This window comes from Aspergillus ibericus (assembly GCF_003184845.1).
Source record: "Aspergillus ibericus CBS 121593 unplaced genomic scaffold BO80scaffold_2, whole genome shotgun sequence".
Lineage (NCBI taxonomy): Eukaryota > Fungi > Ascomycota > Eurotiomycetes > Eurotiales > Aspergillaceae > Aspergillus > Aspergillus ibericus.
Window position 1 is genome coordinate 217552 of NW_020292100.1, and position 24543 is coordinate 242094.

The following is a 24543-nucleotide window of genomic DNA, read 5'->3' on the forward strand; positions in this document are numbered from 1 at the left end:
GAGTGGATGGTGAAAATTATCTGGCTAGCTTGATTGCTAGCTGGCCGAGACCCCCCGTGCTATACTTGTCCCTCGATGCCAATGTGTGAGGGCTTTAACTCGTTGACCCCTTCTCCGCCATTGAAACCGTTCTCTTCGGAATCGAACTTCTGCCCGGGAAATGGAGGAGGTGGAGGAGGGGGTGGCGGAGAGTCGAAGGGTGGTTTGTCGGCCGGGGTAAGCTCGTCTGTATCACTTTTCATGTTGCTGTCGTCGCCACTTTGGGCCTGTTCATTCCCGGGGCTCATAGGAGGCGGTGGTGGTGGCGGCGGCGGCGTGGAGGATCGTTGTCTCTTGGACGAAGACGGCGTGGTGTACTCGGTGGTGCTTCCATCGCCGGCGCTGGGGTCATCTTCTCGCTTGCGTTTGAGGTTGCCCTGTAGTTCGTCCGTTGTGGTCGCGGGGGTCTCTTCATCCTGCGCTGGAGCCCTGTCATCCTCATCGTCAGACATCTTCACGTCTAACGCTTCGTCCTCGACATCCGGCTTCGAGTCCGCCCCCTTCGACTGCCGCTCTGTCTTTCGCTGTTCGTATGCGCGGTGCTTGGCAACAGCCTTGTCAAAGAATTCTTTGCAGAACTTCTTCACCTTCTTCTGCTGTTTATCGTCGATCTTCGTAGGGTCCCCGACGCGGTTATTCTTGAAATCCGAGTTAACCAATTTCTTGGCCACCTGTTGACAGCAATACATTAGCCTGGCGATTTTTGATTGTCGGCTTCGGGGAAAGAATCATCTCACGTCTTTGGCATATCGCTTCAGGTCATCTTTCGGGAGCTTATGCTTGAACTTGTCCACCACGTACTTGACATGGGGATAGAGCTGCGTCCGGTCAATTACTTCCACCCAGTTGTATGGTATCCAAAGTTACCAGCAGTGACTCACGGTGTTTTCGTAGATCTTCTTCCGCTTTTCCTCGCTATAGCTCCTCCACTTTTCTTGGTCATCCTTCCTGTCCGGCGTTGGCCTGGAAGCCTGCGGCGTGACTGGGGTCCCACTCTTCTCCTTTGGCGTGTTTTCCTTTGCATTCATGATACCGTCGATGATATCCTGCAGGGCCTTGTCTCTCGACTCTTTCGGGGGCGGGGGCGGCTGAGGAGCGGGCTTGGTTGGTCGAGTCCAAGTCGTATCGCCACGAGCCGAATAGTAATATGTCCTCCCGTTCGATTCGGCTGCGAACCAGCCTGGCGGTAGGGGGTTGAACTGTCGACGGAAGGGCCGGGGACCGTGATGGTGGGTGTTCCTCTGGCCATGTCCGCCTCGTGTCTGGGCAGCCGGGCCACGAGGCGCTTCGATTGACCGCGACCTTGACCGTGAACGGGACTTTGACCGCCGTCGCTCATCCCGAGTAATTTCTCGCCGCTCGAACTGATTGACAGCCGGCGTCGTGGCATTGGGATCCCGTTTCATGCGGGGAATGCGATATCCTACCTCGAGGGTTGACCAGCCTTGCAGCAACATGGCTGCTTTCTTCTCCACACGCTCATCACTACAGCTAGTGAGAGGTTGGATGGTAGACTCAATCTTGGAGTCGATGATTTTGTTCCGTGTGAGACGAGGGAATTTGTCCAGGATGTCCAAAATCTGCAATACCACGTTGAAATCGTCCTTCCACATGCCCAGCTGGGAGTTCAGGATCTGATACCCGTGCATCTTCACCACCCGATTGCGGACTCGTTCATCATCACAGCGCTGAATCCGCCCCAGGAGCTTGACCGCAATCCACTTCTCCTTGCACTGCATGAGCGCCGCCATGACCTTGGTCACGCCGTTCTCCTCCAAAGTCTTTGGCTGTACACTATCGACATACTCCTCATCGTCCTCACCCATCTTCTTTTTGCGTGGCCGCTTAGCAACGGCCGTGTCCCAGCCGTCTGCATCATCAATGCCCAAAGCTTCGATTGTCGCATTCGACAGCTTCGTGGCCCGCTCAGTCTGGGTTCTGCCTCCAATGAAGCCCGTACAATTCGGCTCGCCGCAGTAACACGGTTGAGGGTCTGCGCCGTAACGGTCAACGTTATAGTTGAAGACCAGTTCCTCGCCCGCTTGGATGTGCCGTTCGGCGAAAATCCCCATGCGGAGCTTCTCGCCAACGACCCACTTGTCGACATAACAGTTAGGATTGCACGAATGGTTGCAAAACCGGCCCAGATTACCCTTTTTGGTCGCATCGACAAATTCACCCTTGCTGAGGGACATGAAATAAAAATGCTTAATCCCTTCTTCGTCATACTGTCTCATGCGGCGTCGAAACTGGCCCTCGTTGATGACTTCACCCACATATTCGAAGATGAACTGGTGCGGTCGCAGGTCGGCCTCCGCCCGGAGACCGAACCCTTTCTTTTCCGTTTTGATCACGGCCACCGGAGCATACTCCCTTCGCTGGAACCGTTGATTCTGGCATTCTGGCCCACATCCACAATCGCCCATGCATTCAATCTTGGTGGCGCGGTTGATGCAGTCCGAGTCTTCACCGCATGCCAAATTCTTGGAGACCGACGGTTCTAGGTTGGGTTAATTAGGTCCTAGTAAGCCAGGTCGGCGGGAAAGCACACAAAAGCAAAAATAAACCTAGAAAGAAACGGGATGAAATGAAGAGAGGGGAAACGGAAAGGAGATCAAATGAAAAGAAAAGGAAGCCCAGAGGGAAAGCGTAGCAAAAAGCGGCCGTCCCGACCACTTCACGTTGGGTTCGCCGCCACGCGTAGGAGCCGAAAGGAGAAACCAGCGAGGGGGAAAACCGAGTAGACAAACAGCGCCTGAGGAGAATTACGATGACTTACCCCATTCCTCTGCGCAATCGCACTCCATCGCATGTTCGGTATATCCCATGAACTTATTGGCGTACGTGCATGTGTCCATCAGGTCGAACGTCGCTTCCGCCTCAGCTGTGCTATCCGGCAGATGAGAGAACAGCTGCGGCGGCCTCGCAATGACCTTCTGAGAGGAGCTTCGCGTCAATTTGGGAGGCTGTCCGGGCTCGAGTTTGACGATAATGTCCCCCCCAACTTTTTCCTCCGGTTTGTCCACATGGCTGCCCTCCCTCCCTGTCGGATTCTGCTCATTTTCCTCGCTCTCTTCCTTCTTCACCGGGGATCGAGAAGAAGAGCGTGACTGTTCCTTCGGGGTAGGGACCGGGGAGGCGTTGGAGGCCGTGTTCATCGGTTCGTCCTTGACCATGATTTCCCCACCGTTAACGGCTGAGTTTTCGGGCGCTGCGTCGGACACCAGCTTCATCGCGGTCACCGCATCTGCGACTGATTCTGATTGACGGTCCGCGTAGTCATGAGGGGACATGACGACACGGACGGGGCGCGCAACTATGGGGTGCCCGTTGGGATATGCGCTGTGGCTAGCTAGATCGGAGCCAGCGTGAGAGGTTGTTGTGCAGGTTTCAAGGTCGGGTGAAGGGGGAAAAAAAAATAAGAGAAGTGCGAAAGAAAAGAAGGGGGCGGGAGGCGAAGAGAAAAAGAAAGAGAGCAAAGGAGGGAAAGTGAAGCGATGAGGAAAGACTGGCAGAATAATTCGATGAGGAACGACCGCAGAAAGGCGCAAGTCCAAGCAAAGCATCGCCCACGTTTTCCGCGGGTGCCAAGAACACCTCGAGGGCCAAAGAGTCCCAGGCCCCAATCCCCAATGGGACCCTAATACCGTCTAAGAGATGCTCAATTCCATTCTGATCATTCAATCAATGTATTCTAAGCCAAGGCGGTCTATCATATTCACTCGACTAAAGGGTCTTGTCGCTCATTCAATATGCAACAACCATTCGGACTCCCCCGCCCATTACTTCGGTTCCAGCCCATGACAATAATCCCTCCCTGCTCACCATGTGCCTCATTCCAGAGTGCAAAGTTAACCAAGCATTGGACTGTACATATTTGCCACCAGTCGATGCTGTGGCAGAAGTATATAGTCCTCCACTTATGTTATCACCCCAGCGAGAGGGTCTGTACCTGATCATACCCAGTATCGCCAGAGCATGACCTCCAATGCTTGACTTGGGTTCACTAGCAGCCATTTGGTATATGTCATCCTTGCCACCTGGTTTCCTAAGCAAGAGCTGCGTTTTTCCCATTCGCGTGAGTACCGCAGGATATATGAATTCTTTGAGCACTCGTTCTCATGGCGTCACGGTGCCGGGACGGGCAGAGCTGGGTTGTCAGTGCTGTACTTCGTATATAGCCCATAAACAGATCATGTGTTCCGCAAAGCCTTTGTAAATTTCTGAGCGTCAGTAAGAGAACTTTGGAAGGGTGCCGGTTTGGGGGTAAAACGGGATTAATATGGAGGTATGGGACCAGGACATTGCATTCGAGGCCGACATTAAGCCACGAACGGAATACCGGTGTACGAGAACAAATACAACGGGAAAAGGCAGGTCATTAAGAACAGAAAGGGGGCAGAGGTCAAAGCACCGGGGGAACTTGGGACATGACACTGGTGGCTCTGAGTGAGAAAGAAAACATACTATCGCCTGTCCAACACTCCAGCTATCCTTTCTTGACCCATTTTCCGAGGACGGGGCACCGGGTAGTTATGAAGCAGGAAGAGCGCATGAAGGCTAAGACAACCGGCACCTGCAGACGGGGAGACGGGGTGACTGTCCTCCAACCAACTTGTGGTTCGCTTATGCGGGAGTCAAAACCATAGGCCACGAGAAGCCCAAATCACCAGAGCTAGGGCTAGGGTCCTCCTGGCCATGCAGCTCACTATCCCAATCTTGCTCTCCAATGGCTGGGAGCGCGGCCGGAAGATCAATTTGCACCAAAGATACCCTACCACGGCCGGCAGGCTCACATGCAGTGGAGCACGCAGTACGGAGTACGGATAGAGATCTGCAAGAGAAGCATTGAGATGCACCACAATGACTGTCCGGACGACATGTCAGATTCAGGACCATTCTACCATGCTTCCAGACTGGCGTGCTTCGGGGCGGTTAGCGATTGGACGAGGGCGTCGCACTTCGGACAATGCATGATGTATATGCACTCCGTATGTAACCTAGAAGGATCGATGGGTGGCCAGTTAGCCGGATGAATGGAGTGGGATAGGATCGCTCTCATTTTAACTTCAGGTCACTAGGTCGGCGGAACCTCCAGCCGGAGCAGGGACGGACCTGGCACGGAGGAGCATTTTCAAGTGACTGGATCCTTGGACTAATCTCGATAATATGAGATGCCAACCGTCCCACGCTGGACGGGACGCTCCAATCCTTCTCGGCGTCCGTGCTTTGTGACTTTCTGTGAGACCTCGGATCCATGGAATCTGGCCGCCCCCCAGCTCCAGCATCTCCCCAGGGAAAGGAGAGACTGCCCGTGAGACAGAGATGGGCCCTCCAGCAAAGTGAATCTTCGTTGATCGTATTATAAGCCGCGGACCGTCGGAGTCAACCCATGCATGAACCGGTGTTGCCTCGAAGGATGGCTGGGATTGCCACGTACTACTAGTAGTATTGTATGTATGGTATTGATTGGGATGAATTGGGGCCATTACATCCACAGAGAGATCCTCCGAGGTACTGCCTAAGTACCTCTTCAAGTACCTCTCGGAGCCGCCCATCCCATTCCCACGCACTTGGGTTGTACCTCCGGAATACTCCGTAGGTACAGTGTGCGTTAGATCTCCATAGCCGAGGATTATATTACTCGGCCCATGCATGCGCTCATCATTACCACTGCTAGGGCCCCAACACTCGGCCATAAGAAACGAACGAGGAATTAGATGGAACCCTCCCAGAGGATATTTAATATAGGTAACGGGGGGGAGGGTTGTAGGAAGGCGAGTCGGAATTGGCGAGGGAGTGGACCTTCGAAGATGGCCTCATGAATAAGCATACGAAGCGACTAACTAACCAAACTACTAATGCAGATTGTATGTGGGTTGTCAGAAAGAACATCTGTGCGCACCAAAGAGGCAGACAGGCAGACAGGCAGAGAACATGGATCTTCCACCCACATCATCCCTGATGCATCTCTTCAGTTGCCTTCTTATAGAAATACTCCGGTAAAGCTTCATCAGGAAAAAATCCCGCCATGCTTCTTGAACATTCTCGCCAAGCTCTCTTTGGTCTAGACGGACACCAGAAGATGGCAGGGAGAATTTTCACCCGAGATCGTTGCGGTTATTATTATTATGAGAGAAATTCTACGACGTCCGGTTGCCCATCCCTGGCGCAAGGTGAAGATACCTTGGCCGGAAGTTAATTAACCTACTAAGGCGCCTAGTGCTTGAAACACCAGCACCATCATGGTCAAACTGGCTAAGAAGGCGCGAGCCAGCAGAGCAAATCCCCCGATGGCCTTACGGTGTTATATGGCGGATGAGGATGTAAAGTTCCACCCTCGGAGGCCAATGGACTACTAGAGATTCTGTGAACGTCAGTCTGCAATTCGACTTGAGACATGATGAGGCCATTGGCCATTACCACTTTTAGCAGTTTACGCACCGCAAGTTTCACGCAGCGCTTGCCGCAGTCTGGATTTCCCAGTTACAAGCGCTGCGGGTACCTGAGGGGTGGGGCTGCCACAATGTTCCCGCCTGCCAGGAAGGTCGCCGGTACCTCCGTGGCGGGTACCGAATTACTGGTTTTGCATAGTACCAAGCCAGACAGCGCCCGTAGGTAAGCTGACTCTTCCAACTACGGTCACGGTCAGCGGTGACTCGGTAAGGTTACAGACTGCGCCACAGGCCCCTCTGCCACTCCCAATGCCCATCCTCGCTCCGGAACTCCCTTTGTTCGATCCTCCCCCTTTTTTCCCACAACATGCTTCGTTTCTTGGTCGATTGACAACCCCCCATGCAGGCGGTTGATCAATGGATACGACCACCACGGTTCTGGCCATCAAAGGCCGCAATCCGGGTCCATCAGGGAAGGTCGAAGGGGCCCATCGGCCTCAGTGACAACAAGTCCATGCAGGACTATAGCGCACTACCATCTGACGGTTGATTCAAGTTGGCGGGGCAATGCTGCTCCTGCATGGTTCTCGTGCATGGGCCATTGTCTGTCTCGATCAGATGTTACGATGCAGAGTGCAGACCACTTGCTTCTTGGACTGCTACTAATTATACTTGTTGGCCACCCGACAATCGACCCGTCAAATGAAAATCAGCGGCAACATTGGCTAGATCGTCACCACAACGCCCCGACGAGGTACTGTGTAGTACTAGCCGTCAAGCAAGTCCACAAGCGTGGTGGTATTAACCCGGCCTGCCTTGTGGATGAAGGATCCTGCCGTCCAGCCAGTCTGCTCCATGTCTTTTCTGACGGATTCCATCCGACCAGTGTTGGGGACAGAAATGGAGAGGAAACTAAAATAAAACTTTAAACGGGAAAATAGAGAAGAGCAAGAACCAGGAAACTCATTTCGGCATAACAATCCCTTCATCCCCACGCCGGTAACTGCTCATCTTTATTTCTCATTGACGGGGCTCATCCTCTTTCTCTATACTGCTAAGCTTCTAGGGGCCTCGCACCACTTCATGTCTAATAGACATCCATCTTCCTATACTCATCTCGTTCATGCTGGATAGAATGGGTAACTCAAGTGGACAGGGAGGATCCAGTCTGACGGCTTAGTGCTGGCCTGGCCGTTCCGGAACATCCTTGCAGCCTTCGTTCCATCCATCGTCTTCTGCACTAACGGGTTCCATACTTTTTTTTTTTCACCCAGCCTCCAGGATTTTGCTCTCGTCCGCGCCTATTGTGGAGGCTAATAGGCTAACACCCCGCCTCTGCGGTTATCAACTGCCTCCGCTGTTATCAATTTTCTGCCAGTCATCGCCGGATGCATTCCTGCTATCGTGAATAGGGCCAATGCACGCCGCTGCATTGTCCTGTAACTGTATGCATTACAGTACACAGGCTCACAGAAACGAGCTGCTGTCGGGATGGATCGACCGCACTACCTGCTTCCGGGACCCAGCCCCGAACCTCGTTCCCTCAGGAGCCTTCAGTTCTGGGCAACATGTCGATTCTAGTCCATTGACTGACCCAACGTCTTGGGGCGCTGGTACCCACCCATCATTAATCACCTGTCGTCCAATATATACAGCCAGAACACACTGCTTCCCGCCAGAGGGTCCTTTTTGCCCCGGAGGAACGCCTTTAGACCCAAAGGCGGCAAGTCTTGCCTTTCAGGACATGGCTAGACGATCCTCTTTTTTTTTTTATTTTACTTTTCTAATTTTTTTTACCTTTCCCCTGTCCTATTCTTATTTTAATTTTTTTAAATTTTCTACTATTCCTCCTTTAGCGCACAGGGCTTCAACTTTGGTCTGAATCCGTAGCCAGGGCGTACAGCAGTAGCCGCAGGCTGTTGTTGCATTGCTTCTTCACGCCGAGTTCAATTTGGTCTTGTGCCCCCCCCCCCCTGCTCTGTAACCCGTTCGGGTTCCTATCGATTCTCAGCTTTCATGCATTGCATCCTTAGCCTTTCTCTGCCCTTTGGCACCCCTCCTGGTCCTTTTCGAACTTGCTCGGAAATTCCAGAGCTAATGCGCCCCTCCTCTAGTGAGGGTGCCGATTGAGGACCCCCCCCTCCCCTTCCCCCCTCTGCTGCGAATGGCATCGACACTTGAAGTCGGTTTGAAACCATCGCTCTTGAAACACTATCCTATTCTCGGTAGGTTCCGGTCTAATCCAACTCAGGCTGGTTTGGCGGGATCCGCCATCCTTTATCCGAGTCACTTAAGTTCTGACCCATTGTGGCTCTTTCGTCTTGCCCTCGAAAGTCGCAAGGCAGAGGGGAAACCTAAAGAAAAGAGAGTCCCTGCAGCTTCCCTCTTGCCAACCGGACGCATGCCTGTGGCATCTGCACCAGCTCTTTCCTGCGCAGTCCCGAATTAAAAAGTCCGTTTGGTTAGAAAAAGTTCCTGGGAGGATACAGTGTTACCTCACTACTGGCTGAACGTCTCTCGTTTCCCCCTTTCCCTCTTCTTACGTTCGTTCTCATCTCTCGGTGTGGTACCAGTATGCACCGTTGAAACTGTTCGTTCCAGAAATCCATTTGATCTCAAGCAACGACAACGGACAACTGCCCTGACGTTGCTCTGCTAGGGCCACGATCCACTCTAGTCCCATCGTTTATTTTTATCTCCATTCCATTTTTCTATTTTTTTTTTAATTCCCTGTTTTCTCCCCTCTTTCCCATCCCTCTTTTTGGACCTTTCCCAAGCCTTTGTTCCACGCGGTGACCTGAAGCACAGAAACACCTGTGTATTCATCCAAGGTGTTTCTACTGGGTTGTTTCATTTCTATAGCCTCTCCTTACGCTGTTTATTCTTATTTTATTTTCTTTTCTTCCTTGAGGGCTTCCATGTGTTCCACTCCACCAGTGAATATTATCTCGACCTTCAATGTCTGCTATCCAACCCATGTGCAACGACTTTTCTTCCTTCCCTTCGTTTGCTGATCTTTGTTCTGATTCTCATTCTCGGTCTCTATTCCCGGTGCCCCTGGATCACCTTTGCATCTCTACCTGAGAGCCCACGTGTTGATACACCGGTGTAGACGCATCATTCCGTTTGGGAGGCTCAGTGGCAGTTTTGTCCTTCTTGCTGTTTCTCTTCTTGTTTTTGATTCCATCTTTACTTTTATTCCCCCGGATCCCCTGCCCATTTCTGTGTGGCCCGGTCCCGTTCTGGTTGGCGTTTTGTTTTGCTCGTTATACTATTCTACATCCGTAGTCGCGTGACGCGTCGCTTTTTATAGCTTGATTCAGTCTGTATTCTGGCGTCGTTGTTCTTTCGGTTTGTTTGTTGGGTTGTCTGTGAAGCCGGGGAGCCGCCTATTTATACCTCCATGGTCCGTTGGCTATGTCGAATCTACCAGAAAGGCCATGGACTGAGGAGGAGAAGGTAGGGCCGCTTATTCTCGCCTCTCATCCTTCTGCCGGACGGGGCACGAGAACTCATCTGCTGTTGGAATTCGATGTGCTGTTAGCTGACGGGGATGTGGCCGACTCTAGTACACTCTACTCACGGAAATCCTGAAGAAGGCTCGAGTTCCTTCGCACTATCTTGTGAGAATGATAAGGGACTTCAATATTTCCCCAAGCTGGGCGGATATACCCCTTCCTCAAGGTACTGATCCGCCAGCACTTCCCGCTTGTTTTCTGCACTAGTCAGCCTGAGCTGATGCGGCTATGTTCTGTTCGTATTGGTTGCATAATAGGGCGGCCTTTATTCGATTGCAGGGTTGACTTGGCATTGCTGATCTGATTCTGTCCAGGTCGTTCTCTCAACTCCTGCCAGATGGCGTTCTTTAACATGTGTCAACATGTCCAACTCTCAGTCACTCAAGGCCTTGGCTCGATTCCTCCGCCACCCCATGAGCCCCCCATACCGGCGTCGGTGCCAGAAAGTAGCGGCGCTCTGCGCAAAAGGCCTCTGTTTCCCTCGGACAAGGTAATTCGTGCCCCACGCGCGATCCAACCACGTCCTGCGACCAGCACCGCCTCTTACAGTAGTGAGAGTGGTGCCTCGGCCCTTTTATCCCCAAGCTCGGAGAGCGTTAATGCTAGAGGCGAGCCGGCACGGAAGCGAGGACGACCTAACAAGGCTGAATCGGAACGGCGCAAGGCAGCTGCTGAGGCCCGGGGAGAAACATATCCGCCCCCGCGACGGTCTGGCTCTAACAAGGTGAAAGTTTCGTCTACACCCACTAGCCCCTCCGGGGTTGGGACAGGGGGACCGTCTTTTCCTCCTCAAGCCACCAGCAGTCGACCGCCAAACTTATCGCGACATGAGATGCACTACCCACTTCCGCAGGCAAGACCAGTGGCACTGATGGGACCGACTAGCGACGAGCGACCGAGGGACATCCCAAATCAAGACATGAGCCCTACAATGAGAGAGCTACCACGCCCACCCGAGATAAGGCAGACGCTGCCTTCGCCCCAGGCCTTACAACTGGGCCATAGAGAAACAGCACTCACGCGAAGAGAACCCGGACCGCCCTTCGAACCTCTTCCACCAGAGAGAAGCCCATTTATGCAAAGCAACCGAAGGATCCTTATGCACCCTACCAGCAGATTCCCAGACGAACCGCCCACCTCAGCCCCGGATTTGCCTATGACCAGACCGCCTGAGAACAGACCAGAATGACGCCAAGAACAAAAAGTCCTCTCTGATTCTACAAGACTTCTCGGCATGGTGAACGAAGTATAATCTTGATCATGAACGATAGATAGCATTGGCCCGGAACTTCCTCCTGGGAGCAAATCGAAACGAGTGGTAACGAAAGCAAGGCAACGAGCACCGCATACACACGTTCTCATCTCCTCTCGCGTACCGGTTCTCCGCTCTTCCGCGGGGCGGCTTGATTGACAAATTGATTGCTCATACGTGGTGGATCGATATCCTTATGTCCGAGATGAAGCATCCGACAGACAGGTCCAATTTGCTCCCTCTTGGTCAGTTGCCTTGCCTTGCGCACAGAAAATACACTGAAGTCTGTGCGTAAGTCGGTCAAAATCATCATGAGGGCCTGATTGGTCCACTTTCATTCTTCAGCTTCTTGATTTTCTTTTCTCTATATGCATACATGCTCCTTAATGACGCACTGAGTTGATGATCTTTCCTACATATCGATTCTGCACATTATCGGGATTTCCGGCCCATTTCCCCCAAGTCTCGATCCATGCGAACATTATGAATATGACGTGGCCTATTGACTTTCCTTGTTTGGGATATAGCTTTCCTTGTCCTTCGTCATCTTCACTCCATTTGTCCCATTCTGCGCCACTGATCATATCTTCGCCAATCTCAGGCGCGGAGTTCTATTGTCAGCACCTAATTATTTGGATAATTACTAATTTTTTAGTGATCAGATCTTGACGATTCATATGTACAGCTTGAGCTTCTTTTTTATTTCTATTTTTGTTTTTTTTTCAGAGATCGCCGTGTCATTTGGAATAGGGAAACAAGGCAAAGAGGGCGAAAGAAGATCAAAGACAGCAAAAGGAAGAACGAGGAGGGCCAGAAAAGGCACCCTCTGTAGACACCAGATATGACCATGCCGTATTGTAGCATATGTTGTTGTAGGATTGGCTGTACAAACGAGACGATTCTATTCGCGGCACCCCAGTTACGACGCTTGGCTGTCACACAAAGTCCCCGCCTTGAGATGTATGGTTACATTATGAAACAAGGTTGCCAAGACTATGTGACATATGAGATGTATTGGCGGATTTTCATTTTCCTTCTGTTGACCTACCCCAGAAATCTGGTCCGGCAACCCTTTAGATCTCTTTTATTCATGGATCCTGACTACTTCTGACACGATCAAGCAAACTTCTTAACCTGATTGATGAAGCCGCTGAGTTCGACGTATCGGGAGCTGTGGTGCCGGTCGCCGCAGACAATGATGCAGTAGGTTCCGCAACAGATGCGGATGATAAAGAGGGGTGGGCTGGTTTTTGATTCTCTGCAGCCTTTAGCTTCTGCTGCTGCTCCAGTTGAAGCCGAATTGCGCTGACGGCAGAGCTCAGGCTTAAGCCGGTATTCTTTCTCCCCGCCCCCAAATCCAGATCAGGGGTATCCTGTCCTACTAGTTTCTTCACATCGTCTCTTCCTTCCACGCGACGAGTGAGATACATCTTAGGTATAGTACCTTGTCGTGGAAGAGTGCGTGTCCGGATGCGTTCGATTTCTTGTCGGTAGGCAGTCTCGTAGATGTCAAATTCAGCAGCGCCTGGTGACTCGCTCACAATTGGATAGGACAGTTCCACGTCCATCTCGGCCGGTTCGGCGGAGATCATAGTATCCGGTTCTTCGAAGATCGGGTCGGCATCCAGATCCCCTTTGGTTTCCTCAGAGGAGCCCGTATACGTTGAAGGCCCAATGTACAGAAATGGGAATTCCTCCTCTAGAGGGTCGCGTGCATGTCCACGAGTCCCCTCGACACTGCGTTTTGTAGTGACTGAGCTTGCTCGAGACAGTGCGACGAAAGGAGATGGGGACTGAGGTGTGGAGGTTGCTTGCAGGTCGTCAAGAGACCCCCCGATAACATTAGTGCTGCGGATCGACCCAGAATCCTTCCTCTCGGGTTCGAGCCTCGGCGTGTTCTTGCTGTTGCTGCCTGGAGAAGGATCGGATTTCCCGTGGAAACCGACAGACTCGCTGCTGTTATCTGTTAAGTGGTTAGAGACGATATCCTCGCGCCGTTGGTGATATCCCTGCACGACGTTATCCCTTTCCCAGGGCCTTCTATTATATGTGTTCAGGCTCTGACTCTTGTTATTGAGAATGGGCATATTGCCGGCCGATAAGCTTTCATCTGGCTCCATTTCCATAGGAGGCTCGACAAAGTGAGTCTCATATTCTTGACCGAGGATACTCTGCATAGGGGGATCCGCCTTTGCCGGGTCGATGAGCCTTTTGAAATGCTTGACAGCTTTGATCTATGGTCCTGATAAGCTTGCAGTTCTTCGGTCGACGAGTGTGAGTTAGGAAGATTGTTGACTTACCACGGCGAGGACGTGACCAATAGTCCTCGTAATGGCGGAGTTCATCTCTTCTTCCGTGGGGAGGCCGACGATTTCAGCGGTGTTTTCGCTTTCTGGTAATAGGGGATCAAGTCCATTCTTCGTCACCCACGGGTGTTCCTGTATGGCATCCATAAACAAATGAACGGCGTAAGGGCAGCATCCACCTAAACTTACTCGTAACTCCTCCATTTGTATCCGTTTTGACGGGTCCTTCTCCAGAATTCGTGACATCAAATCCCTGAAGTTTTCGTCGCTCTCCCCTTCGCAAATCACAGGGTCATTCTTGATAGCTTCATAAAGCTCGAAGATACTTTGCATCTCGAAGGGTAGTTTGCCGTATCGAAGGCAGTATAATGTGACACCCATAGACCATATGTCTGCGGCCTTGCCCGAGACATCTCCGTGTCTCACTACGCATAGTTCCGGCGGGAGAAAGGCAGGAGAGCCGGCCGATTTTGCAGTGAACATATTCGAATCTTTCTCGAACATTTCAGATACTCCGAAGTCGACGACTTTCAAGACATCATCGCTCGTCAGAAGACAGTTATCTGGCTTGATGTCTCGATGTACGATTCCCTGCGCATGCAGATACTCAATGCCCAGTATCAAATCTCGAAACCAACAGCGACACTGGTCGTCGTCATAGGGGTCAGCTCTTTCCTCGAGCCCAACCTTCATGATCACGCCCTTCTTACACATCTCCATGACCATGTATAACGAGTCCTCCTTGGGATCATCCAATACCTCTATCAAGGACACGAGGTTGTTATGGTTCAGCTTTTTCATGATGGCGATCTCTTCCTTGATTAGGTAGAGGGCGTTCTCTGTGTTCTCGTCCTCGCCTGGGGGGCGGCGATGCAGCGGGGAGTTAAACCCATCAGAAGGACGCTTGGGGCCTCGAGGCCGGCGCAGAAGATGCGACTGTGCACGTTTCCGTAAACGAGCCTTGGAAAACTCCTTGACAGCCTAGACAGGAGCAGACTCTGTCAGCAATGGCAAGGGCACATACTTGAAATGTAGCCAGGGACAAGATGGCATGGAGCAAGGCAAAATACATATTCGTTTCCAAACTGGTCAGTAGCCAAATGCACTGCTCCGAACGATCCTCTGCCAATCTCCTGCTTGATCACATATTGATTGATCCTATGCTCCGCAGTACCATCATCCTGGCTTGTATAATATTCAGATCGAGCATTGAGCGTTTCCTATCGAGTGTGTCAGCAGGAAACCATAAAGCGAGAAGGATGTAAATAAATGGAGAATAATTTGAGATCATGGAGCAAAGGAACCTACCTTGACTGGACGCCTGACTATTGGGTTTCGGCGGTGGTGTCTCTGGGGGCTTTCGTATGAAGGGGTGGAACTAAATTCCGGGTTGAATCAGTATCCAGAACACGAACCCGGGGGCGGCCCCAAGGGGGGCTGGATGGGGATTTTCGATCATCATGGTAAAAGGGAAGTCCAACTCACCCATAACGAAAGGGCGGCGGCCTCGGCGGCCGCTCCGTGAGAATCGGGCTGGCATCCTGCTGGGGAAGGTCGGCATTCCCTTGGGCCATTGGAGGATATGGGCGACGGAACAGCAGCGGAAAGGATTAGGGATCCCGAGGGTTTCACACAAAGACCGGACCTTGGCTGTCTTGGTCGGCAGCGATGAGGGGAGGAAAATGACGGTCGCCTGTGATGAAGTGTGGGGAAGATCGGGGATTACGAGGAAATGGAGATAAGCCGCCGTTGCGCCGAGGGTCCGGCACGAAAGGGTTCAGGGTGGTGCTGGTGCTGGTGTTGGTGCTGGAGCACTCGAAAAGGAGAGGAGGAGAGAAGAGGGAGAGAAGATCGTCCACGGTTTTCTCATCAAAGGTTGGGTGCGGAAACCAAGAAGGCAACCATGGAAGAGAGCAGCGAGAAGAGAGGGGGCCGCGTGGGAAGAAGATCGACGGCGAGAGGGGAAAGAAGTGGTCGAAGTGGTTCGAGTTGGATGCCCAGTTGAGGAAGGCGCGCAGAAGGGCTAATTACCGTTTGGTTTTAAGTAAGGCTGATGATGCTACTGCGTACTCCGTACTGGGTTGGGTGGTTTGACTGGCGGTGTTGTGTTCCCCTGCCCGTTTGGCGCCGTTTTCTTTTCGAGGCCCCACGGGCGACTAATACCAAGGGATGCTTTTTTACATAGTTGACCGATTTAATCTCCTAATAATAAGATTGTTGACGGCGAGGATATTTTTATCGATAACCGTGGATCGGCCCCGTGAGCTGCTCACCGCCCACGAGTGCGATCCCGAGTCTAATTCAACTGATCCCGATCGCTCCATCTTCAGCTCCTCCGCTTCTCCGCTCCTCTTCCCCCTTCTTCCGCTTCGTCCCCTTTCTTAGATCATCAGCCTCTTCCCCATTCCTCAGGAACACCCCCGGACTCCTCCGGCTTCCTGGTACTGCCCCAAATCGTCTTTATTATACCTTTCTTGGCGCAATGGTGGTGTATTCGTTCTACATCTTCGACCGGCATGGTACCTCTCCCGCATACTCCATCAATCTCAATTCGTGCGACTAACCGTTGCTCTCTCTCTCTGCTAGCCGAATGCATCTATAAACGGCGCTGGCTACCGCGCCCGGTCTCCACGGTGGGCAGCAAATCCTCACGGCCAACTTCCGAGGCGTCGGCTCCGGGCCTCCCCGCAACATTAGGTCAATCGGCGCGCACCACCGACGACGATGCCAAGCTCATCTTCGGGACGGTCTTCTCCCTGCGGAACATGGCTCGCAAGCTAGGAGGCGAGGACGATAAGTAAGGACCCTCTCCACATGCGGCTGCTAGGGATTCGAGTGGGGACTGTCGCTGACCATCGACCACGTTTAGCTTCGTCACGTACCGGACGAGCCAATACAAACTACACTACTACGAGACCCCGACCAATATCAAGTTTGTCATGCTTACGGATCTCAAAAGTCCAAGCATGCGGGTTGCCCTCCAACAGATTTACATCAACCTCTATGTCGAATACGGTATGCTGCTGATCTCACCTTTGGCACCATGTAGTACAGCATGTGCTGACTGTCTATGCCTCCAGTGGTCAAGAACCCGTTGTCCCCCGTGGAGCATCCAGGGGGCATTGGAGTAAATAATGAGCTCTTTGAAGAGTCTTTGGAACAGTTCGTGGTATGTGCTGTCGTCGTACAGTTGGACATCATCTCACATGGCAATAGACTCGCGTGCTGTCCTGAAGACAGAAATCTGCATGATCACTTCGCTCATGAACCTGGATCGAAATGAGATCGAAGCACATATAATGAAGCTTCTCACAGGGGCGTCAACGACGGCCCGTTCTCCATTCCGCTTCCCTACGGCTGCAGTGTGCTGCCGTGCAGTAGGTAGGTCGGGTGCGACGGGGATCATTCCCAGATCCTTTCGTCGATAGTCGAGAAATGCTGCACGATCATCCAGCAAGACCATGGATATCGGGGGCTACTTGAACAGCACATATTGCAAAGCCTCGGACCGACGAGGCACCCCGAGCCGCCTTGCGCAGACCGACGGACCAGTCGGGGACGGTCCATCACCGTCCGCAAGAATCAACGATTTATGAATTATGTCCTTAATTGAACCGTTACCTATCTGAAACCTCTTCATCAAATACTACTTAACATAATACATCCAATACACAATCAATTCACACCATCATGCTCGTACACTCCCTTCTCATCTCATTTCCACCCACAAATTTATCTCGACACGCCAGAGTATCCATACCGCACCTCATCGGGCAGGTCATCCTCTCCGGGACCCTCATTATACTTATTCCTAGTCTGCGGCTTAGCCCCACGCGTCCGACCCTGAATCACATTAGATTGATCCAGCGCCTCGTCCTCATCGCGCGCTACACAAACCAAGTTAGCCATCATCCCACATACCCATACCCAAACCCAAACCACTTTTATCCACCCTCACTACCCCCCCAACACACAACCACAAGCCCAATACAAGGAAGTGCACCAAAGAAGAAAGAAAACCTACCAAGCTGCTCATCCGAGTTCGAGTACGGCGGCTGCATCGGATCATCATAATAATCGTCGTCCTTGGCGACGGGGATCTGGCCCCTCAGGCTGGACTGCGTCTCATGCGCATAGGTGTTGTCCCGGTAGGTGCCTGAGACCGGGGACGGGTCGTTCTGCGCCTCGTAGGCGTCTTCGGCGGAGCGTTCGTAGCGGTTGGACATTTTGCTTTGTTGGTTGGGAGAATGAGTTGATTGGGTGGAGGTCTTGGTGTCTGTCTTGTGGAGGGCAGATATTCGATTGGATTGTTGGGTAAATGTTTATGTAGCGGGATGGGAGGTGGCTATTTAAGTGCCATTGGAGGGGGTTGATGCAATATTGATGTCAGGTTTGTCATGTGTAGTACTTCGTTCATACATAGTAATCTCTACTGGGTGCTAAGTACTGGGGTGGGTAGGCAGTGGGAAGTGGAGGGGAGATTAAGATTGGGTTTCGATTTAGGTTTGAAGATGTCATGATGTTGACTACTTTTGAATCGACCATGAAGGACATGACAGGTGGAAGGTGAGGTGATTGGGGTTGAGTGGGGTATGCCAGTGGAGAATCCTAGTTTCGAACACCATATCGCGATCTAGATGTACGGGGTTGTTCGAGTCTTGGTGGATGGGTGGGTGTGTACATGGTAAGGTAGGGCTGGAGCCTGATCCATGCTATGAAAAGCACGCAAACAGCGGATCGAGAGTCAGAAAATCAAGCTCCAGCTATCCGTACCAGCTGCATATTGGGTCGATATTGGACAGCCAGAAATTCATCCCCGGCGCCGATGACATCTGTTTGACTCACGTTGAAGTAATTCGCCACGGCCTGGATCTGAGGAGACTTTTGTTCACCGCCGCCCGCGCCATCCTCGCCGATCTATCGGTGTGATGGTCCCTGAACGCTGGTGAGCGATTTGAAGACACCAATGGGGTGGTGCCAGAGGGAGACGTGATGGACATGGTGGTGGTGATGGTGTTGTTGTTTGTTTCCCTCCGGTTGATGGGCTGCATAGAGTTCGGCGTGGCTGACGTTATCTTATTCTTACCTTACCTAATCGGTCGCCCAGGTGTGCTCAGCACGATCTGATTCTCGATCCTATTTTTACTGCGCGTTCGCGTGGTTCATCTGACTGTTCCTTGCGCGAGGAGTTTCGCAGAGGCCGGGTTCGATAAGGTTAGCCTGCGCCAGAACACGAGGATTTGCCTGCCAAGCACGCTCAGCTCGCAGTGACTCACGGGGGCGATCAACAACCGCTGCTGAGCGATGATGAAGATACGGTCAGAGCGATGGAGACCTGGTACTGCAGCACGGGCACCATAGCTGTTGATTTCTTTTGCAGGCGAGCTGGTCTCAGCCCGGTGGTGATAGGTCGGTGTGTTTCATAATGGGAATGCTTAAGCTCCCAAGGTTTGGGATGCTGGGCCACCGATGAGCAAAGTCGAGGTGATCTCCGAGATGTTCTGGCGGTTCAGTCTCCGCATGATCAAGATTTATGTCTCCGCCAGCCATCATCTGATAACTGAGGATGCCGTGTTGCCGATGCGAGTTGTTCTTGTAGTGCCAGATAGTTAGGCATGTGCATGGTTCTGGGAGAACCGCAGTGGTATCTAGCAGTCATAGCTGGTCCCACCCCGAGTTGAGTTTCACCCACGGCGGCTGGCACAGCAGGAATCTGGATGGTGTATACAGTACACAGTCGAGCCGAACGAAGATGGGGTTTGAAACAGCTTGATCTGGCTCGGGAAGGACACGCGGATGCGATGAAGCTTGAACCCGTCCCTTTGGCCGGTCATTCGCTTCTTCGGCTAGTTTACGTGGACTCGTGGAGAAAGGGAAGGGACTAACTACTGCTGCTGCCGCTGCTTGCTGCCGTGCCCGTCTCCGTCTCACCGTTCAGTGTTGGACGGAGCGCGCGGAGTCCGTGCCTGGTGAAGTCGTATCCCGCAGGTGAGGCCCAACCAGGAGGAGAAACGGGGAGTTACGAAGGACTCCATCGAGGTAACTGCTGGGTTTGCTGAACGGCGCCAATAACACGACCTCTGCTACTGTGTACCTCGTACAGGCTGATGGGGGATGATCCCCATGCGGTGGCTGTCTTGTGTCCCGCCGCTGGGGACTCGGCGACAATAAGATTAAGGACGATTCGCCATTAGCATTTATCATACCACATGGCAGTGTGTCTTCCCGCACCAGAATAATGGTTGATCCTCAATTCACCCCAAGAGGGTCCTGTAATTGTCATTACGATATCATCCTGTCGGGCAGTCTGATCATCCCATGCTGCGGGCTGGTGGTTGTCTGATCCAGATACTCGATAGTAGCGGTCAATCCAGTCTGACTGCTTCCTACTCCTTCCTCATCATGCCTACACACCATGCCATGCCCGCCTTTCGCCGGTGCCTAAGCCAGACCCCTGCCCACAGCCAGGGTTCCTACTCCGGACTTAATCTCCATCTTTGCAGGCTTCGCAGCCTGGGGTTCGGCCGGGTGTTTTTCGGCCCCGTCACGACGGTCACGTACGGCGTACGGCGTACATCCTTTGTACCGTCACACGGTGTATCTACATAGGTCATAGTAGTCCTCGAGGTCCACTCGTGGTAATACTTCGCCGCGTATCGGAAGGCGGTTGCTGGGCCTTCCGGTCCTCTCCTCCATTTGTGTTTTCTTTTTCATTATCATCACGATTGATTGATTGATTGATTGATTGATTGATTACCTTTTGAGGGAGCGTCTAGTTCGATGCTGATCTGCTGTTCATTGCCCCGATTGCTTTGTTGCGCCCGCAGATGTATGCAGCCGGAGCCAGGGTTGTTGGCTTGCCCCTCTTTCCCCCAATCCTCCCCGGTTATCAGCGATCGGCCCAAATCATAATCACTACTGCAGACTTAACGTACGGAAGACGAGCTGATAATCCCGTCGAGCTTGGACGGCCTGCAGTTGCTGCAATGACTGCAGTTGGGGGAGGTCTAGGTCCGGACCGATCGAGAGCTCTATCTTTCTCTCCGGTCGGTCTGCATGTAAGTAGGCAAGCAGATGGATGTACTGTGTGTATCGCGCGTACTCCGTATCGACAACTCAACTCAATGGATTAGGGAATGGAATCAAACACTTAGCTTTCCACCAAGCCTCGGCCAGGTTTAGTGGCCCCCGACTAGTAATGTAGACAAGACATGAAGGCCCCTCGGACCGACCCACCTGCTGGTGCATCCATCCATCGTGGGCTGAAATCATCCTAATTTCGACGGGACCGTTTTCTCCCTTTCTTCTTGTCGGATCGCAGACCCTGCCATTGGCTGGGAAAAATCCCTCGTGCAAATGGATCTCAACACGCCCGTCCATCATGCAGAAAAGGCATCGAGTCTCCGCCGCCCCGTCCGGTTCAGTCGCCTGCCCGTCCCCTCCCCCCGACGGTGCTTCCAGTTGTATTGATGTACTAGATACTCCTAGTTAGATAGTAGTTGGTTAGTCCTCCTTTCTCCGTTCTTCTGCCCCCAACATTTTTTTAGTTTGGCTCGTCGCGTGGGATCCTCGAAGCTCGCAATCTCGGTTTCAGTTCCAGTCGTTGCCCGGCATGGTACAAGTCTGACTGTCTGACACACACGGTTTGCCCTCTCAAAGCCCACGCTATCTTAGCTTTAGGTACGGAGTACGGACCAAGTACACAACACTTCCGAGGGAGCAGCCAGACACATGTTCCTGACGTCCTGTAGCACGATGGTTATCGGCGGATCTCCGCAAATCACCACCTGGGCTGTTAATTAGACATGAGCCAGGGTGGCTGTCAATCAATCAACGATCCCTACCTGCCCACTGCGCAACCCCTCCCTCCCTCCCTCCCCCAGTCAGCCACCTGTCTTCTTTGATGCTTTAGGCCCGTCAACCGAAAGAGTAACGAGTGGCCGACGTCTGGTGCAGTGGTTTACGGAGAACCCACGTCATTTTGCAACCCTCTACTAGTGCGTAGGTGGAGATCCCCTTTGCTCAATCGAAACGGCTGGGAGACATTTACTGTTACTGCTAGCCCGGCCGGATGGAGTAGGAGTCACTGTGTGGTCCAACTTCCAATTCCCGGGAGTGGTCGCCAGGTCTCTCGGGCTGCAGATGATGCCAATGATAGAGCTTCTCGGCGGAGCAATGACCGCCAGACGGCTTGAGAGTTACCTGCTTTGCAATCTATAGTTGCTTGTTTAAAGGGCTTGGGGGTACGGAGGCGCCGTCTACCTTGGCCTTGCTGTTGCTTCTGCTGCTGCTGCTGCTGCTGCTGCTGCTGCTCCTTCCATTTCGCAACCAGCTCCGAAAATTGAAATGAAGGTTGATAACTTTCGACATCCGTTCGCCCTGATTCTTGATACCTGCTGACCCCCCACACGGAACCCTCGAGCATCGACACCTAAACGGGATGTGTGCATGAAGGAAAGTTGCCTCCATCTCAGACTAACAAGTCTGGTGCGGTTCGATATATTCGCAGGGAGGAAGGAAGACGGTCCATGATCCGATCACAGGCCAGGACATCCAAGTAAGGGGCCTGCGAAACGATGAATGCCAGTAGCTTTTCTCCGTGTCTAGGCGAGTGCCTGTTGGCTAGAACCATCTCCATCCCGTGGTCCAGACAGTAGGTATCTAGTTTATCTGAGGTTCATGCAGTCCCGTCCATTATTGACGCGGAAGGGTTCCACGACAGATAGGATGTTGTAAGTATATCGGTGGCACCGAGGGATCCTGGCATCCTGCCCACATACCCGAGCAGCAGTGACTGTTTCTCGCCTAGTGCCATGTAGCTCCTAGTGATCCCCAGCCCCTCAGTGATGGTCCAAGAATCGACAGGATCGCATGGAATTGCTCCTGTCCTCCCGTAGGCAGACAAGATAGATGCTTGGCATCATTGTCGCAGAGACCGTGGGAAAGCACAATGCGACAATTGACTGGTGGGTGGGTACGGCACTCTAAGGGGGGTCGAGAGGGTTGGCCGCTAAACCATCTAGTATCGACTTTACGATTCTCTGGCGCAGTCTTACTTGAGCCATTACCCCTCATGCGGGTAGCATGACTTCGCTGCGTCGGATACTAGTAGTCATCTAGGATAGTCGTCTAAGTTCGAGGAAACCTACGGCACTGGAGATGAAGGTGGACTCTCTGCCACGCTGGGAGGAGCCGCCACAGGAAGCTACGACCTCCCTACTCTCCATCCATCATAGTCCTGCATCAGGCATCCGACTAGACTCGACCAGCATCGAACTAAACTCGCCTCGCCAACCAGTCGTGCAGCGAGTCCGTGAGCCACCCAAGCCATCGGCTCCCGTCAATGATGATGTGCGGGGACCGAGGGTTGGATTGAGGCTGTGCGGCATCTGCAGTCCTGGGATCCGAAAATTAAGGTCGCCAGGAGTCAGTGACTAATCGCATCCTCGATACGGTCGTGGAACAAACGTCATTTTGGGGAATGTGCGACACCAAGCGAGACCAAGCGTGGAGGATCCCGCCTGAGACTGGCTGGGAAGGCGGACGTCATCCGACTGATTTTCGTGTAGGAAATGAGGGGAAGCTGCTGTTTTCCTGGGAGAACGATCGATCCTCCATTCACGGCCATCAAAGATACTGGTTGCGCGTAATAACGGCCGGAATAACGAAGCGAGACGGAGCTGATGGCTACTAAGTACTTAGGAGCTGATGTATGTGAACGCGGAAGCAGACCCACGGACAGCTGATGGGAACTTCGCCCAGTCAGTCGTCGCAGAGGACATGACTCTGGTCGAGGACGGAGAACGGAGTACTACGAGTAGCTCTGTACCTTAGCCAGGTTAAGAAGGTTGTTGGAGGAGGAAACGCCCGCGCCACTCTGGTATTATATCTCTGGTCGTCAGCAAAACCGATTGCGGATTCTTTACCACCTTTACCACCAGTACTGCCCTCGTACCAGGTACCCTAGTCATGAGTGCTGCCACCGCAGGCTGCTTGCCAGAATCCCCCGAGCGCAGGCATGATATTATTAATTAAGCTGGAATATTCTGGATGAAGTCATAGACAAATCTATAGTGGCGAGTAGGGGCGCGGTGAAGCACAGCCGACTGTATCCGTAGAGGCAAGCAGGATGATACACAGCAAAGTTCCCTGTACATTCAGGGAACCTTCCTCCTCTCCGTACTCCGTACGGAGTACACAGGAGGCACATATTGTTCTGTTCTGTGGGAAGTGGACCAGTGTGGCTGCAACTGGTATGATACCATCCAGTTACCGTACCAGCAGGCCAACTCAGACCTGCGAACGGGAGGCGGTAGCGAGCGTATGAGGACCTGCCTACTGGCACTCAGCTTGATTTCATTATTCTTACTCGATGCTGACCCGAGACCTGGAACCTGAAAGATATCCCATCCCCCATTTACGAGAACCTGGATCGGAGACTTGGAAGGGGAGAATTGCGAAGAGGGGCGCTCTGTCCTTTCTTCCATATCCGGTAACAACGGGAAAGTCCCTCATCTTTGTAACCTCACCGAGTGTACACCAGAGGCTACACTGGTACTGGTTCCCACAATTTGAGGATTATTAATAAGACCACAATAATAATATTAACAGTCAGTCAATCATCATCTGGTTGCTTGCTTCTGGTAGCTGGGAGGAGAAAGCAAAAGCGAACTAGCCAGCCCACCCCCCCATCAGGGCTCCTCCATCGTCCTCATGCTTAGGTTAGTAACTTAGTAGTAGGAGGTTAGGTTACCTACCGGCACCAACCAACCTGCAACGCCCGCGGCGGACTACGGTACCAGTTAGGGTATTTCAACCTGGCCCCCCCGGTAGGCAGCCCTGAAGGAGCCCTCCTCCTCGTCTCGTTCTCCCGTCTAGTTCCTCCATACGCTGCCTCCTCCTCCCGGGGTAATTTTCATCACCACAGCTGTTCCTCCCTGACTTTAAGTGGAATTCGCAAGGCAACGAGCCAAGTCTTATTTCGAGGACCCTAGTCTGTACCGTTCCATCTGGGCATTCCGTGCCTTGTTGCG

The 24543-nt window shown here is 52.6% G+C and overlaps 7 protein-coding genes across 7 annotated transcripts; 3 read left to right on the top strand and 4 right to left on the bottom strand.

The window, feature by feature from the left end:
• Nucleotides 1-59: 59 nt before the first annotated feature.
• On the bottom strand, nucleotides 60-3332 carry set2 (SET and WW domain protein; the record flags this gene model as incomplete). Its single annotated transcript, XM_025715286.1, has 4 exons — nucleotides 60-710; nucleotides 777-857; nucleotides 921-2539; nucleotides 2819-3332. The coding sequence occupies 4 exons, from the start codon at nucleotides 3330-3332 to the stop codon at nucleotides 60-62; spliced, it is 2865 nt and encodes a 954-aa protein (XP_025579943.1).
• A 4275-nt stretch (nucleotides 3333-7607) lies between these two features.
• On the top strand, nucleotides 7608-8457 carry BO80DRAFT_75166 (uncharacterized protein). Its single transcript, XM_025724764.1, has one exon. It carries the CDS (start codon nucleotides 7852-7854, stop codon nucleotides 8314-8316), a length of 465 nt encoding a protein of 154 aa, XP_025579944.1. The 5' UTR covers nucleotides 7608-7851; the 3' UTR covers nucleotides 8317-8457.
• Nucleotides 8458-9851: 1394 nt separating this feature from the next.
• Nucleotides 9852-11141, top strand: BO80DRAFT_344114 (putative AT DNA binding protein; the record flags this gene model as incomplete). Its single annotated transcript, XM_025715261.1, has 3 exons — nucleotides 9852-9893; nucleotides 10004-10118; nucleotides 10267-11141. 3 exons carry the CDS (start codon nucleotides 9852-9854, stop codon nucleotides 11139-11141), a joined length of 1032 nt encoding a protein of 343 aa, XP_025579945.1.
• Nucleotides 11142-11959: 818 nt separating this feature from the next.
• Nucleotides 11960-15084, bottom strand: BO80DRAFT_474591 (putative calcium/calmodulin dependent protein kinase; the record flags this gene model as incomplete). The annotated part of the gene is made up of 6 exons (XM_025723193.1): nucleotides 11960-13438; nucleotides 13505-13642; nucleotides 13700-14470; nucleotides 14554-14730; nucleotides 14819-14823; nucleotides 15003-15084. 6 exons carry the CDS (start codon nucleotides 15082-15084, stop codon nucleotides 12293-12295), a joined length of 2319 nt encoding a protein of 772 aa, XP_025579946.1. The 3' UTR covers nucleotides 11960-12292.
• Nucleotides 15085-15919: 835 nt separating this feature from the next.
• BO80DRAFT_420823 (TRAPP subunit BET5) lies at nucleotides 15920-17125 on the top strand. The gene is made up of 5 exons (XM_025718459.1): nucleotides 15920-16029; nucleotides 16097-16307; nucleotides 16380-16525; nucleotides 16591-16679; nucleotides 16727-17125. Exons 1-5 carry the CDS (start codon nucleotides 15993-15995, stop codon nucleotides 16742-16744), a joined length of 501 nt encoding a protein of 166 aa, XP_025579947.1. The 5' UTR covers nucleotides 15920-15992; the 3' UTR covers nucleotides 16745-17125.
• BO80DRAFT_75302 (uncharacterized protein) lies at nucleotides 17091-17955 on the bottom strand. Its single transcript, XM_025724765.1, has 2 exons — nucleotides 17535-17955; nucleotides 17091-17397 (listed from the first exon to the last, which is right to left on the bottom strand). Exons 1-2 carry the CDS (start codon nucleotides 17734-17736, stop codon nucleotides 17243-17245), a joined length of 357 nt encoding a protein of 118 aa, XP_025579948.1. The 5' UTR covers nucleotides 17737-17955; the 3' UTR covers nucleotides 17091-17242.
• A 3454-nt stretch (nucleotides 17956-21409) lies between these two features.
• Nucleotides 21410-22229, bottom strand: BO80DRAFT_420826 (uncharacterized protein). Its single transcript, XM_025718460.1, has one exon. The coding sequence runs from the start codon at nucleotides 21933-21935 to the stop codon at nucleotides 21594-21596; it is 342 nt and encodes a 113-aa protein (XP_025579949.1). The 5' UTR covers nucleotides 21936-22229; the 3' UTR covers nucleotides 21410-21593.
• Between the last annotated feature and the right edge of the window lie 2314 nt (nucleotides 22230-24543).